The sequence below is a fragment of the Gasterosteus aculeatus genome, chromosome 13 (genome assembly GCF_964276395.1).
Source record: "Gasterosteus aculeatus chromosome 13, fGasAcu3.hap1.1, whole genome shotgun sequence".
In the NCBI taxonomy this organism is placed as follows: Eukaryota; Metazoa; Chordata; class Actinopteri; order Perciformes; family Gasterosteidae; genus Gasterosteus; species Gasterosteus aculeatus.
In genome coordinates, this window is record NC_135701.1 from 19,195,164 (window position 1) to 19,211,376 (window position 16,213).

At 46.5% G+C, this 16,213-nt stretch overlaps 3 protein-coding genes across 7 annotated transcripts; 2 read left to right on the forward strand and 1 right to left on the reverse strand.

The window, feature by feature from the left end:
- The first annotated feature begins 30 nt into the window (after positions 1-30).
- On the forward strand, positions 31-8,827 carry malt1 (MALT paracaspase 1). Of its 5 annotated transcripts, none has more exons than XM_040195228.2 (17): positions 102-297; positions 676-842; positions 1,072-1,193; positions 1,525-1,672; positions 1,848-2,026; positions 2,126-2,222; positions 2,329-2,376; positions 2,987-3,010; positions 3,104-3,154; positions 3,920-4,123; positions 4,257-4,434; positions 5,228-5,299; positions 5,388-5,515; positions 5,777-5,926; positions 6,533-6,690; positions 6,855-6,980; positions 7,213-8,827. In XM_040195228.2, the coding sequence occupies exons 1-17, from the start codon at positions 149-151 to the stop codon at positions 7,687-7,689; spliced, it is 2,478 nt and encodes an 825-aa protein (XP_040051162.2). In that variant the 5' UTR covers positions 102-148; the 3' UTR covers positions 7,690-8,827. The 5 variants fall into 5 exon arrangements, with proteins under 5 accessions (XP_040051163.2, XP_040051162.2, XP_040051165.2 ...); XM_040195231.2 differs by having other exon boundaries at positions 707-842; XM_040195230.2 differs by having other exon boundaries at positions 156-297; positions 604-842.
- A 206-nt stretch (positions 8,828-9,033) lies between these two features.
- Positions 9,034-12,197, forward strand: emb (embigin). The gene is given in 10 exon segments (XM_040195237.2): positions 9,034-9,088; positions 9,091-9,195; positions 9,710-9,787; positions 9,885-10,068; positions 10,300-10,382; positions 10,514-10,650; positions 10,770-10,931; positions 11,352-11,469; positions 11,558-11,588; positions 11,667-12,197. Coding segments are annotated over 10 exon segments (999 nt in total). The 5' UTR covers positions 9,034-9,048; the 3' UTR covers positions 11,728-12,197.
- Positions 12,198-12,371: 174 nt separating this feature from the next.
- On the reverse strand, positions 12,372-16,012 carry mrps30 (mitochondrial ribosomal protein S30). Its single transcript, XM_040195236.2, has 5 exons — positions 14,938-16,012; positions 14,240-14,385; positions 13,850-13,955; positions 12,965-13,141; positions 12,372-12,863 (listed from the first exon to the last, which is right to left on the reverse strand). The coding sequence occupies exons 1-5, from the start codon at positions 15,557-15,559 to the stop codon at positions 12,604-12,606; spliced, it is 1,311 nt and encodes a 436-aa protein (XP_040051170.2). The 5' UTR covers positions 15,560-16,012; the 3' UTR covers positions 12,372-12,603.
- Positions 16,013-16,213: the final 201 nt, after the last annotated feature.

Consider the following 16,213-nt stretch of genomic DNA (forward strand, 5'->3'; position numbering starts at 1 on the left):
GGGCGTTTCCGTATCGCTCTTTTAAATTTCATTCAGGAAGTAAGTCAGACTTGTTGCCGTGCGGTGAAATGAGCTCGAGACTGTAACACACCAACGACTCTAGTCCGGGAGAGAACACGTCGAAGGTGAACCTGTGCGGCTGGACGCCATGTCGGATGCTTTGGACCGGTCCACCAGGCTCAGCCTGCTGAAGGAGCCGCTGGTGAAGAAGCTCTGCGAGGTGTTGGACAAATCCAGCAATAAGGGATGGCGGAGGCTGGGAGAGATAGTCGCCAATGACAGACGGTTCAGAGTCAGGTAGGCTGACGTTTAGAACTCCCAAACACTGCAGGTTACAGTTGGACCATAATATATAATATGTATTGCATATACTGCACATGAACATTAGAATGTAAGTGCCCTGTAATAATGTGTGTAATAATGTACTTTAGTTTGACTGGTAAGTTAAGTTAATAAAGTTATGCTGTCATGGACAAAGGACGTTGTGATGATAATAATAATATAATAACAATAATCAAACTTTAATGCTACGTATTTACATGTACAAGCCATGCTCATATAGTTTTGATATTATCACTTAGTTACTGTTTATTATCTGCCGAGCTTTTGTGAGCCACATAAATGCGCACGTCCGTGAGTATGACGCGCGGTTCATCTCCCGGCGTCGTCCTCCAGCCCAGACGACATGGAGATGTGCTCCCTGAAGGTGCTGCAGCTGGAGGGGAGCCCGAGCCTCACGCTGCTGAGGCTGATGGGGGACCGGGGCTGCACGGCGGGTCACCTGCTCGACTACCTTCAGACTTTGGGCAACTCGGAAGCCCTGCAGTGCCTGAAACCTTCGGGTAGAGTACAAGCGCCCCCCCCGCGCGCGATATATCGTCGTCAAGACAACACGTGTTCGGGAATCGTAGTACTCGTTGGGTGACATATAGTGAAACCACGACAACTTCAAAACCACGACAACTTCAACCGCAAATGGGGCTATTTTGCAACGCCACATTGATTGTCTTCGTTGCTGCTGATGTAAGCTGTGTGAAACCGGCGTGGACTGAAAGTGAAATCCTCCTACAGCCCTGCAGATCCTCATCCAGCCCCAGTCGGTGGCTCTCATATCTGGACACAATCTCCGCCTGAGCTGCCACGCTGTGGGCAAATCTCCAGTTCAGTACCAGTGGTTCAAGAGCAAGGAAGAGGTGAGCTGCGACTCCTCCCCAAGCGCACGTTCAGACGTTAAAGGAAGCGGTTGGTTCAAATCTTCTTTGGTCTGCTGTGTTTTGACTCTCTGTTGTGGTCTTGCTCATGAGAGATGTTTTCACCTTCCACTTTGTTCTTCATACTTTTGTATTTTGTGTTAAAAGGTGTATCCCGTGCAACGTTTTCACAAAAAAAGTAGTTCTTCAGGACTCAAGAGAAACAATGGCCGCGATCTCTTATATCCAGCATACACGTTGCCCCGTTATATCACAGACATGGTGAAAATGTCCCACTATGGACGTGTCTGATTCACATTTTCGCAACCTCCAGGTGCCGAACAGCTTCTACTCGGACCTGGTGATAAGCCCCGTCTACCTGAAGGACGCCGGCTTCTACATCTGCAGGGTCAACTGCGGGGGGACTTTTGAGTTCAGCCAGTGGGTCCAAGTGGACGTGCTGAATGTCAGCGTGTCATGCGGTGAGATATTGCAAGGCCTTTTGGCTCCGTGTACGATGTTAAGAAATGCATTTGTTCTTTTTACGCATTCGGAAGTATGTTGAAGGACAGGACAAGTGACTCGAGTGAGAATCGAACCCCCGAGTCAGCTTTTACCAGTGTAAATGTAACAGACGTCTCATCTCACGGCCAGCAGGGCAGGGTTATCACTCCCTGGAGGGTCGGCTGAAGTTGGTGATCCAGCCTCAGTCCCAGCGGACATACGTTGGGGAAACCCTGCAGATGGAGTGTGGCGCCGTGGGACGGCCCATCCCTCGATACCAGTGGCACAGAAATGGAGCCCCGGTACCCAACGCCACCAGGAGGAAATTAGCGGTGAGGGGAGCTACGCTGGCTTATCTCTGGTTGTAGTTGCCAGACGTTACTGGGCATCTGACCTCTTTTTTTCTTTTTCTTCCCGCGTGTGCATTTCAGATCCCTCACTCGACGCAGGATCACGCCGGCAGGTATCGCTGCGAGATCAGCAGCAGCACAGAGAGGATGTGGACCAACGAAGTCGACGTCGCGATCGGTATGTTGCACCTCGGTTCATTTCGTAGAACTAGCGAGCGGTGAAGCCAGCTCCGGCGTGCTGTTACGTCTCGTGCGTGATGTTTTGCTCTGCTCTTGACCGAAAGCACCGCGGATATCCGTCCAGATATCAGAGGCAATGGAGTGCTCCGAAGGTACAGTAGGAAGCACGGGTGCATGGCGGCCGCATAACAATCTAATAAAAACAAAAAAACAATCCTATAACTGCATGTGGGTCATGATCCACTTCCTGGTCGCATGAACATAAAGTTCACAGGGTTTGATCTCCAGGTTTCGCATGCATGAAGTTTTTGATTTTTTGACCAATGTCATCACTGTCAATTAACATTACATTATAATTGCACATTAAAAGAAGTTTGTCTTCTATGTTTGTCTTATCGTCACCTAATGCAAACACCGATACCAAAAATGAATTGATCCACCAATGTAATCCTGTCGTACTAACCGCCCAAAAGTGGAACCACACGCTAACGACCCAGAGTTCTATGTGCGCATGTTGTCAAACTGTCTTGTGGTGTTCATTGGATTAGTTGACTTTTTTTTTTTTTTAAATCACAGAATTAATAGTTTAACAGTTTAGCATAATAATGAGTTGCTTCATTTGCATGATGATTGACTGAAGCTCACCTTCCCTTTGACTAATCACTCTTCTCTAAATCAATGAAGTATTTTTCCACCGTGGATGTAAAGATGCTAATGAATTACTTTATATGAGGTTAACATGTTTGTGTTACTGATTTCTAGATGATGTTTACGCCATCGGAGGAGGTAAGCGCAGTCCCACTCATCAAGTGATCATCGTACGGATCCATTGTGTTCGAACACAGCACGTGACACACTCTTTTTATTTTGATCTGACAGTTTTGGGATCGAGTGAGTTTCTCCTGAATAACGTTCCAGAACAACTTTACGGTAAGTGTCTTTCATCACATCTTTACGCAAATGTGACCACCAGTATTTTAGTGATTCTCCCCCTTATAAGTTGGCTCTGGTGTGTGTGTGTGTGTGTGTGTGTGTTCCCCTCTCAACGTGAACACCGAAATAAAGGTGTGATGCTTGTAGCTATCTGACTCCAGGAAAGGAGAAAATATGATATCAAACCGCTAATTGTTGTGTTGGGTATCAAATGAATATGTGCGTCATAAAGAAATAAATAATACAACTTACAGAAACAGAATCCACGTTGCAACATATTGAGGTGGGTGAGTGGACCACAAAAACAAGCTGTACCTGCCGTGCACACAAACACACGCTGACTCAATATCCCCGATATCAACCAACACCCAAAACAAACGGAGTTCATATCTCGGTCATCAATCTTTGACAACAAGCTCCATAAAAGGTATGTTCTTATTCTATGTGTTTATAGTAAACAAATATAGAGGCAGCTTAACTATTGACAGCGGTTAAAACCTTAAGCACAAAGTGAAAAGTCTGCAACCAGAAAAACAAACTAGTTGGCATTCCTCACTGGCGACTCTCCTGCGGCGTGTCGTCTCCCGTGGTGTAAAAGCACGGTTGTCTCCTGTGGCGTGTCCCCTCCCGTGGTATAAAAGCACCGCTGTCTCCTGTGGCGTGTCCCCTCATGTGTTTTATAAAAGCACGGTTGTCTCCTGTAGCGTGTCCCCTCCCGTGGTATAAAAGCACAGTTGTGTCCTGCGGCGTGTCCCCTCACAGCTACGGACAAAGTGGCGCTGCTGATCGGCAACCTGTCCTACCAGAACCACCCGCGGCTCAAAGCTCCCATGGTGGACGTGTACGACCTCACCAACCTGCTGCGGCAGCTGAACTTCCAGGTCGTCTCCCTGCTCGACCTCACCGAGTCGGAGATGAGGAACGCCGTGGACGAGTTCCTGTCGCTGCTCCACAAGGGAGTCTACGGTACGCGGGGACGGGGGCGGCGGTTTCCGGGCCGGCGCGGTCGATCCACAATGAGCACGCGTGGATTGTGTTTCGTTTTTTTTTTTTTTTTTTTTTAAACGTGTGTTTTGAAATGCATCCCGTCCCTCTCCAGGTCTGCTGTACTACGCCGGTCACGGATACGAGAACTACGGCAACAGCTTCATGGTGCCGGTAGACGCGCCGAGCCCGTACCGGTCGGCCAACTGTTTGTGCGTGCAGAGCATCCTCAAGCTGATGCAGGAGAAGGAGACGGGACTCAACGTCTTCCTGCTGGACATGTGCAGGAAGAGGTGCGTCGGTCACATGTCAAATGTTACTCGTGTGGAGACAATTTCAAGAATTCATGTGCGTGGAAGCTCATAAGTCAGTGCTGCTTGTCACCGGAACTAAAAGAAAACAGAATATTACTGAATGCTAAAATGAATAGTTAACAGACCGTTCACTATCGTATCATAATGTCATTAAGTGAAGCAATTCTTCAAAGGGATTTTAACAAGCCAATTTTTCTAGTGTTTTGTATAGGCGTTATTATCTTTAAGAGATTTATAAATATATACTTATTTTATTAATGGTTCAAGTTGTCAATAATATGTCAAAAACTAGCAAAAGAAAATGCTCAATCCGTGGATTGTGTTAAAACTGCTTGTTTGAGTTAACATTTATTTTTAATACACTAAATATATGTTTGTTATTAAAGATTGGGAAAACCAGCAAATGTGGACATTTGTTCACATTAACTTATTGTGATGATCTCATCAGTGGAGCTCCAGTTTTAACTTACTTAACCCTTATTTTAATGTATTTCAATAACCCCAAATCAACCATTTGCCTTTATAGGGCTTTACAATCGTTTTCTCTGCTGGTTTTAGCAATTTGTTAAATCTTTTGAATGACATTTTGTAAAGAATTCATGTCTTCATATGATGGATGAAAGGAGACCGATGACTGCATTAAATAAATGCTGGAGCACAGACGAGTAGGATTCTGCTTCCAGGCCTCTTTATCATATTCCTATTAACATGCACGTTGATTGTTTTTGTTTCTTATTCCAAGACGGGAAGTCATTCTTTTTTATTTTCTCAGGAATATTCACGACGACAGCGCTCCCAACATCGTCCTGAGGGTCACGGCCAACATCGTCTTCGGCTACGCTACGTGAGTTTGAATCGCCGATGTCCATTCAAAGTGAGCCACGCCACTCGTTCCCGTTTCCGAGCGGCTCTTAAGACGTCGCCCTGCTCAGGTGCCAGGACGCCGAGGCGTTCGAGCTGAGCTCCAGCGGCCTCACCAACGGCGTGTTCGTCAAGTTTCTGAAGAGGCGCCTCCTCGACGACGAGAAGATCACCGTGGTGCTGGACAGAGTCGCCGAGGGTGAGCGAAGGAAGAGATTGACGTGTCACGGTGCCGAGTTAGATGAGCTTCTCGCACCTTAAATAGGTGCATTATTAATGTCACAATTGTTTCAGCTTTCTTGTGGAATCATTAAGTCTGCTTTTATAAATGATAATAATGAGTTTGCTGTTGAGATGCACTTATTATCGCACGTTTTAACAGCACTTTGCTCCTCTCGCAGCAGCTTCTGTTCCGGTCGGACCTTTTTGATACTTTGTGATTACTCGTTCCCCCGTGCAGACATGGGTCAGTTTGACGCCACGAAGGGAAAGCAGGCTCTGGAGATCCGCAGCAGCCTGTCGGACAGGAGGGCGCTGACCGACCCTATCCTGCCCGGCGACAGCGCCGATCTCGCTCACGCTCGCAGCCTCCAGTGGGCGAAGGCTCACGGTGAGTCGAGCTTTTTCTCAATGTTTTTTTTGCCGCTGTGCCGGGAAACCACCCCCCCATTCCCTCCCCCATCACCCCGTTTGCCTCACAGCTGTTTTTTTGCACGCTGAGTCAAATTATGACACACACACACACACACGTACTTCCTCAAACAACCGCAGTGACCGACACCATCACCTCTTCATCATCTAATAAATGCTTATTGCTTATTGGCAGCGAGGAAAATAGCATTTCCTCCAGTGGTTTTGTTCTCGCCAATCATTGTGGCTTGTGACAATCAAGTCAATCAAGTAATGTCAATTTATGGTCCTCTTATCCCAGATCACGGCCTCACTAATGAACAGTTCACCTGAGGACCTATTCTTCCATCTCAGATTATTTATTCCGTGGGATTATAAGAGACCTGTATTGGTCCAGCATTTCACAAAAAAATGTGTACGTTTTGTTTTCTGAAATCATCTATGATTTATTTTGAAGCAGATCGGGAGAAATTGGGCGGTTACATACATGATACTTGTTACTTAAAATGACACCATGAGATTCGGTGAGTTTGGTCAATCGGACTTACAGAACTTGACATATGTGTTGTTTTCTTTGTTACTCCAGAGCTCCCTGAGAGCATGTGTCTGAACTTTGACTGCGGCGCTCAGATCAAGTTGGGCTTTGCTGCAGAGTTCTCCAACGTGCTCGTCATCTACACCCACATCGTTAAGAAGCCAGAGGACATGTCCTTCCTCCAGGCACACGTCACCGACTTCTCACAGGTGAACACGAGAAAGGACGAGCACATCGTCTCTCATCGGTCTTCCCAATCAGAGAACCTGTGGGCAAACCGATGAGGATTGAGGGAACGCACAATACACGTGTGCGTGCATGTGGGTTTGCGTGCACGTTGTGATCTGCCACTTGCTTCTTCTCCTCACTGCAGGACCTGGACGTTGATCCTAAGGAGATGAACAGAGAGACTCCAGAGGAGACGGGGATCTACCTGCTGTCCAGCAACTTGCCGCAGCACTGCCTCTACACGCGAGTCAGCTCACTGCAGAAGCTCCGGGTACAAACATAGTGAATTAACATGATTAGCTAATATGGTTTGAGGCTCGCTGATAGAACCACGCTGATAGAACCATGCTAATAGAACCACGGTGCTACTGTGGCTAACAATATTTTTGCTTTAGAAGGCAATGATTTTCTTCTCATTCCTTGCTTTGTGATGCATTTCCATCCTGGGAAGCATGTCGCCGAGGTTCTTAATCCTTCTTCTCCTCTAACCCGTGATCCGACAGGAGGAGCTGGTCTTCACCGTGTGCCTTCAGGGCACCTTTACCGCCATGGACGACGAATCCGTCCACTGGACCAAAAGCGTCGACATTGGCAAGCCGCTGATCGCCCGGCTGGACCTGAACCGGGCCGTGCGGCGGAACAGCTGCCTGCAGACGTGCATGATGCCCCACAGCCCGTCCCACAGCCCCTGCCACAGCCCCGGGCCCGAGCACCACCACCACCACCATTGCGGGTCGCCGCAGGACCACAACCGCCTGTTGCCACAAGGCCACTACCTGGACGTCCACGAGCACCAGGGAGCGGTGGGGGGCTGCGGGGATTCCCTGTACGTGGGCCAATCTCACTCGGAAGCCGCGTGCGACTCCAGCTGTGGGCTCTCCAGCTCCCCGGGGAGGCTCAGCGTCCCCATAGAGGCCACGGACGACATCCACGAGCTGCAGACGGTGTTCATCAACAGCCTGCAGCTTCAGCAGCAGTGAAAGCTTCTTACGTCCACGCCTACTTTGTATCATTTCTTTTTAGGAATATAATATTCTTCCAGTTATCAGCATTTTTGTTCCTCAACAAACGGTATCTTGACTATGTGAAGAAGAGCACAAGGTAAACGGCAAGAAAAAGATGCTGGAAGGTTTTTGTCATGAACAGATATGAAATACCTCTTACTAATATTTGTATAACAATAGGAGCTAAACGCGTTGCATGAAGACCAAGATGATACGGGTTCAAGCAGTCTGCGCATTTTAACATTTGTTCACGTCACGAGTCTCAAAAATGCTTTGTAGTCAGTGGAAATATCAGACATGTCTCAAGCCACAGTTATTATTCTTCTGTTTGTCTGTCGTACCAGAAGGCCTCTCTGTTAGAACTCACTTCCACCAGCTGCCTTGTTTCCTCCTTCAGTCTCAATCTTCTCCTCAGGGAAACTTCAGTGAGTTTCGTGCAGAGATTCAGGCCACTGTTCACTTCATTATCCCCGACAAGTTAACGTGGCTACTTGTGGACTGTGCTCTGCACGCTTTAGGACGTCAGTCTTTGGGTTTGAGAACAACATCTGTAACATTTGTAACAAGGTCACCATGAGGACAGACAGAATGTGCTGCTCCGCGGTCCTTTCTCATATTATTCATTTCATACATGAGACAATGTGGCAAATGCAGAACTGATTGAGTTGCGTCCCTGCTCAACCCCGTAGGACAAAGCACGAGCAGAGCAAATGATTCAAAACCTTTCTTGCTTTTTACGTGCTTTCTGTAATACTGACAACTTCTTGAGAAACGAGGAGAAAAGACACAAAAAGAAAGTTGACAAACTGGTGTAGAGACAGAATGGGAATGTACGGATGAAGACAGAAAAGAGCACCGCGAAGAGCCGTATAACAACTAAAGTAAACTGAAGGACGGTGTGTGATGAAGATTGTGTGCATTTAGCATGTGTTACTCAGTGTTATTATAAACATAATATAATATGAGGGTTGTGCTGCAGTTTTGTACACGAGCAACGGTGTTACTCAAGTAGATGCCGGCATTTTTTTTAAGTAGAGACATTTTTAAAAAATCTCCCTTTTCCAGTATGCTCAAAAAAACGTATGACATAAAATGTATTAAAAAAAGGAAATCAGCTGGTTGTCGTGGTTTTCGTGAGGGCCGACGGGTGACTTCCTCTCACACCAGTAGACACATTCTATTCCCACGGAGATACAAAGAGTTCTGCTCACAGCAGTGCAGCACTGACACCCGGTCTGGTTGAATAGTGAATGGAGTCAGCCACCTACAGGCTGCACAGGGGAACCATTGCTGCGTCACTCCTCCGGCTTCCTCCGGGTTTTTTTTTTTATTTTCATGCGATGCAGCAGACTGGGAGAGGAGAAGGCGGTGAGAAAGCTGCCTGCAGAGAGGACACGGGGAGAATAATCATGTCCGCCTCCTGGAAGCAGCTCCAGTTTCAGATCCTCCTGCTTCTCGTCTCCTGCAGACACATCGATACAAGTAAATGGCTGTTTAGGTTTGATTTTGGCTGAGTGTGGTTGTGTGCCTTCTAATTCCCCCATGAAATGATGTTTAACCTTGTGGGCCGTAGGAGAAATTGTCATTATTATTATTAAGTTATTAAACCTGAGTTGCAAAGTACTCTATGACAGCATTTTCATCACAGGAAACTGAAAGTATACATTAAAACTAGCAACATTACAAAACAATTCTATTAAAGGATTAAAAAAAAATCAACCTGATGAATAATTTAAGATCCCTTATGTAACCGTGGAACCTGTTTTTCTACTGCATTATGTTTCCTCTCAAACATTCACCATTGCCTCTTTTTCTATTCACTTACTTTTAATGTGAAGATTCAAAGTTTGAAGATTATTTGAGGAAAAAGAACATCCTTTAAGAATACCACTGCACTTACTGTTTTGATCTTATTTTACACTGACAAATAACATCGATCGCTTTTCCTACGGACAACTTATAACTTTGTGATGCTCATTGTTGGTTTTCCTGTCAGAGACGCCTGGTCCGGCGCCCCCCCTGCTGCTCTCCAGCGGTTCCCTGCCCACAGATGAAAGGAGCGCAGTTTTTGAAGGTACCCGTTTAGAGACGCAGTATTCCGGCTCAGAGGATTTCCTCCAGCCACAATGTGTATTCAGATTTTTTTTTTTTCCCTCAACTGTTCAACGCAGGCGAAAGTCACACGGAGACGGTTGAACTGTTGAATCCTGTCAATCTGTCACTGACGTGCACCTGGACAGGTAATCAGGACAAACAACCCAACGTCACTGCGTCCTGGAGAAAAGACGGGGAGGAGGTTGAGAACAGTCGTGTCACTGTGCGATTGGAGGCCGATCGATATAAGCTCACGCGAGTGTGAGTACACATTCTCAATGTTCCATCCATCCGCTTACATTTTTATCATTAATTGGCTATATTACATATTATGCATCTTCGGCTATTAATGTTTAGCTTGAGAACTTAGGTTGTCTTGTCTCCACGTGGCTTTTTGCAGGTGTTTGCAGAACAAATGTTCGACTTTAGTCAATTTACATGAACATAAAGCACATTATCTACGCATTTTTATACTTATTTTTTATTTTACAGGTTCAGCATCGTCAGTGAAGAAAGCCTCGGAAGTTACTCGTGCTTGTTTGGAAGTGAAGCAAAGATAGAGTTTATTTTGGCTGGTAAAAATAACATTGTTTCATGAGTATATATTCATCCATGGATTGCATACGTAATACGTTTGTCAAGTCCCTTTAACAAGGGCGACCAACATTTACACTGAGTAACTGAGGTGCACCATGTTACCTTCCAGCTCCACAGGTCGCTGAGTTGCGGGATAAACCAATAGTCAGCTACCTGGGGGACTCTGTGGTGGTTGCATGTAAAATGGAGGAAACCAAACCGAAACCCAACACCTGGAACTGGTACAAAGCCAATGGCACAGACATGGCGAGTGAGCCGCTCTTTGCCTTCACATCTGTTTGTGTCAAAGATTTGAAAGCACAGTCAACATATTTTCACTTGACGTGTGGCCTCTGACCCGTCTGGCTTTTAACATCTGCTTTTAGGAGCAGATCTCGGCCGTTGGGGAGCCTCTTCACTATGAGATCAGGAACGACGAGAGGAAGACCAAACTTATGGTGCAAAACCTGACGGAGGCCGATGGAGGCCTGTACTACTGCGGCGCGGTGTACACCATCAGCACCACTATGGGCCACGTGGAGCTCAAGGTCAGATACAGAAAGTTACCAACTCGATTGATACGTGGACTCCTCTATAAACGCTTGTTGCATTTTAAGATTAAATTCCAAACATTGTCAATGATGTGGTCGCCAACCTTTTCCTGCTCGTAGCCTATTTGACCTATTTCTTTTCCATGAATCACCTCATGACCTTTCCAAAGGGGACTAGAACTACTGGTTGAGAACCAGCAGACTAAACTAGTGCTGGAAACTATCACAATAATAATTAAGCATCAGTGTTGTACCATCTAATTATGTACAACGGCCTTCGTACTTTATACGTACAAAGTACATTTGGCTGATACTTTGTGGTTTTGAATGCAGGACTTGAATGAAGTATTTCTACATTGTTGTACAGTGAAACCGTTTCTTGAGTGAAAAATCTCCCGTCTTCCGTCACTGCTGAAGGTCATCAGCTTCCAGGAGCCTCTCAAGCCCTTCGTCGCCATCGTGATCGAAGTGATCGTCCTGGTCGCCGCCATTCTGCTCTACGAGAGGAGTGGGTCCAAGAAATCCTCCGCCGCAGGTACGCAAACGGTGTACTGATACTACGATGCGATTTATGTACAACGGCACGTTGTATTTGAACTTGAAAATATCTGCCGTATTTACAGGAAGTGGAACCGTTGACCAACCGAATACAGTGTGAGTACTGTGTTTTTTAAACTTTTATTTTAATGAATGTTTGTAGTTTTCGCTGATGTACATTTATTTCCTCATCAGGACTCAGGTAGAAAACAACGGACCAGAGGAAAGTTCTTTAACGAGGCAGCAGAAAATTTGAAAAATTGCAAATCCACAAAAAAAACCAACGTGCAATAGGCACCACTTAATAATCAACAATGCTGCCATGGCAACCAGAAGAGTATTTACTTTTTAGTCTTGACGCCTTTATGCAACCACATCCTGTGCAAAACATGACACACGTTCATTTCACTTGGGGCAGGTTGTTTCATCGTATATGCTACGCTATGTTCATCTATCAGAGTTAATTCGTCACCCCGATGGTGAACTATAACCGTCTGTAGTCGTCATCCCTCACCTTCCAGTGTGTAAACATGCAAATTAAACAAAATACACAAGTCTGAAATAACTGCCTTTGCGTTAGTCGACATGGAAGTAGAGATCACTAAAAGGGGAACGCCACCGACTTTACGCCTCAACGTCTGCTCACTGGGCTCGTTAAGAACTACGGCACATGAGGAATGAGGAGGTCCTGAGGGGAGAATGTGTGGAATAAAAGATATGATTCTACCGCCTTGTTTTGGTCCTATTTCCCCCCCCCCAGTCAAATGTTACAGAAGCACAATGCCAAGGCAGAGAAGTACTCCTCTAAAGGGACAGCGTGTGTACGAGTGAATGGACGTCTTATTAAAATGTTCTGCTTTTAGTAGTCAGCTGTGACAAACGCACACACGTTCACACGTGTCAATCTGAAAAGTAAGATTTTATTTTTGCCATAAATAGGCTACAGTCTGCACATTAATCATACGCTTTCATACTCACGAGCCAGTTTAATGTCTTTTCTGAATACATTTTATACAATCGGACAAACTTCCTCCTGTCCGACACGCTTTCCGATAGCTTTTCCACTTGGATTTTTACAGAATCTCAGCCGGGACGTTCTTTTATTTTCCTCGGACAGAAACCAGACTGACGTCTACGGCTGGTTCATGAGGAACTGAACCAGGAGCTTGACGACGCCGTCGTCCAGGCCGACCACCTCTCCGTCCTGCACGCTCTCGTACAGCCGCAGGCTCTCGGTGCCCCACAGGAGGTTCTTCCGGGGGTTGCTGGCGTCCGTCTCCACGGAGAGGGCCACTGTGTTGAGCTGGTAGCAGAAGAAGGAGAAGAACTGCCCGTCCGTGATCACGGCCTGGGACACGAAAGGTCTGCGGACGTCCTCGTGGGGCCAGAAACCTGCGGAGACCAGAGGGACGTTAGAACCGCCGGTTGCTTTGCCCCCCCCCCCTCCCCTCCGGTTAAGAGGCCACTTGATTTGAGATGAATGATTTCCTCACCCTGGTACATGGCCTGAGCCCCCGTCCAGGCGAAGAGGCTGGCGAGTCCGTTGGCTCGGAGGAAGACCTCCACTTGATCAGACTGCTGCCGCCGAGCCATCCGGTCTCTGTGGTACCGGTCGGGCACCAGGTGGAACTGAGTGTGACCGTAGCACGCCGGGTCTGGTAGCTTGGCACCTGAGGATGAGACCAAGAGGACAAAGCTGAGTGACTATGAAACAACAACTATTTTCCCCAGTTTATAATGCCCGTGGTACTAGTCAGTAAGAGAACTGAAATATGCTCTACGTACAAGACTAAGATGGATTATCTTTGACGGAAAAGGTCAGAGTTACAACGCTTAGACAATTAAAGAAAAAAAAAAAAAAATCAGGCGGTCACGTCGAGCCACAAATGTAACCATTTGCCACTTTTGCTTAATATGCATTAAAACAGAATTTAACAGCTGCTGTTGTTGGTTAAACAAAAACGTCTGGATGAAACAAGAGGCCCATTATGCGTGCTGCATATTAAGGAACATGTCAACTTTGAATGTGCAGCATACAATTTAAGGTCTCAGCAATAGCGGGTAGCATTATCACGCTTTATTATATCAGTAGAAATACTGAGAGCGAAACCACAAACCATTGTTGCGAAACGGTTTCCCCAGAAACAAGAAAAAAACATCTCAAAGACGTGGAGGCGATTGAAGCCGGTTTGACGTCTTGCATTAGAGTGACGTAACAGACAGCGAGCAGCTGCTTGTTGGCGCCCCGTAGTGCCAGTAGGATATAACTATGAAAGTTACATGTGGCCGGAATACAACGGCTCCAATTTATGCGGTTTTGGCTTCTCCAAATTCCCATCCTCCGTACAGTCAGACCCGTGTGCCTGTTCCTGTGTTACCTGTAAAGATGTGGTTGTCGTACTGCCGTCTGAACAGAGGCATCAGGTCAGGAGCAAAGCTGACCTCTGGAACGTCGGCTGCATAAGAGGCCTCCAGCGGGGCAAACTAAGACATTTAAAACAAACCACATGAATGTTGGACATTAAAAAAGGAAACTAAATCATTTATCTTGTGAAATTTTTCCACCTAATAAATTTGGACTTTTTTTGATAATATTTGTAACTTTTTAACAAATATATCTAATATTTTTCATTTACTTTTTTCACCTGTATGTTTGTTTAAACAATTTGTTTCCTCCAATGGTTAACAATGATTATTTCTGGCTTGGAAGGTTTCATGTATTAAACCCAACAGAGACTGAAGTGGCTGGTGGAGGAAATGCGGGCCACCTGTTGCAGTTGTTGCGTTATCCTGATCTGGCACTGCGGTTCATCATCGATCTGGAACCTGGTCGGCTCCAGTCGGCCTCTCCGGTGCCCCTTTGGGATGATTCTCTGTCCTCTCCTCCAATAAAAGTTTACCCGAGGAGCAATATCTGATAGAGAAACACAAAGTAGGATAATTTCAACGTTTATTATTTTATACAATACTTTATGGTCAGACAGTTTTTTTATATAAACCATACATTGATAGGTTTTAGGTGTTTTTTCTCAGCTGCTTGTTTTTAGAAACATTTGAGGTTTTGTGTGGACAAAACAAAGTGGGATCTCTCTTCTGCTGGCATTTTTTTGGTGAGGTGATCCACATTTATTTAACAACTTACTCGTGTTGGAGCTGCAAATATCCTGATTGTCAACGTCATTGGTTTTCATCAGGTAAATTTAGAGCGACATGGACTTGATGGACTAATTGACAAGCAGCTTCTTTACCGGAATGAGCTCACGTGTTCTCCAAACTACGTCACGTGATCGGCGTAGAGGTCATAGATTCACAGCGACACCTTACCGGTCCATGTAACAAACAAACCGGCCACGTGCATTGAGTTACCACACAGATTCCGTCCAACAAAAGCCCGGAATGCATTGATAACGTGTGTATTTAAGTGTGTGGAAGCTCAACAGGCCGGTGTCGGATCAAGGACTCATACCCAGACTGGAGAGGCGCAGGAGCGGGTTGAACCTCCCGACGCTGTGCGTGAGTCCGGCCACCAGGTTCCTCACAAACGGCCCGACGTTCTGCTCCTGCTCTCGGTACAGGAAGGCTTTGCGCTTCTTCGTGTGCCAGTGCTCCTGCAGGATCACGCGGCCGACCAAGGAGCGGATGTCCGCGAACGCAGCGCCGTCCACCGCCGGCGCCGGCGCAGGTGCGCCGCCGGCAGGTGAGCTCTCCTCCCCGGCCACGGGCGTCGTCGTCCTCCTCCCCGGGCCGAACCTCTCGGGCAGCCCGGGGATGTACGCGGTCTTGGTGAAGTGCTGGTACCATTTGTCCGCGTTCCGCGCGAACGTCTGGGGGTAAACCACGAACTTCTTCCGTTGGATGCGCGTGAAGAGGGAGATCTTCTCCTCCACGGGGGACTCGCGGATCCTCTGCACCCGCTCGTCGGCCTGCCGCTGCCGGGCCGCCTTGCTTTTGGCCGTGAGGGAGGGGACCACGGGCGGGTACGCGGGCTCCTTGGCGGCGGCAGCGGCCTCCGTGTGTGCTGGCCTTTGTCGTTGAAGCGGAGGCAGCGTTTTGGGGAAGAGCAAGGGCAGCCGTGCGCGCGCCGCCATCTTTCCCTTGTCACCGAGAACCGTTTTTTTTTTTTCTTCTTCCCTTGGACGTTTGAGGCCTTTGACTCCCACGACGTCGCCCCCTGCTGGACGAACGACGGAACACAAAGAAACCGCCACCTATGAACCGAGACACTTAATTCAACAATGTATTGTTTTGCTTTCATAAGGCATCGTAGTGGGACGTGCTTTTAGATAAAAATAATAATAATGAAATAAAATATTATATTTCTCTGTTGCGCTGTGCCATACATGACATTTATGTATGATTTAAATTATACCAAGCATTTTTATATTCAGATTCGCGTTTGTGGGTGTGCATGCCGTTTAGCGGTGACATAGAATACATAATAGTACCAATATACTATTTACGCATGTATAAGTAATGATAATACTGACTGCAAGTGTGTAAATTGTGATTGTCAATAAATAATGTTATACATGGGTTTTTCCCCCCGAGGCGGGTGTCTTTCGTCTGTTTAGATTAGATTGAACTTTATTGTCATTGCACAGAGTACAAGTACTGAGGCAACGAAATGCAGTTTAGCATCCAACCACGAGTGCAAAATAGCAAAAATTGTTTATGTGCATATGCAAAGTGTAATAAGTGAATAAATAGATATGTACAGTAAGAAATAGATATGCAATATGAAC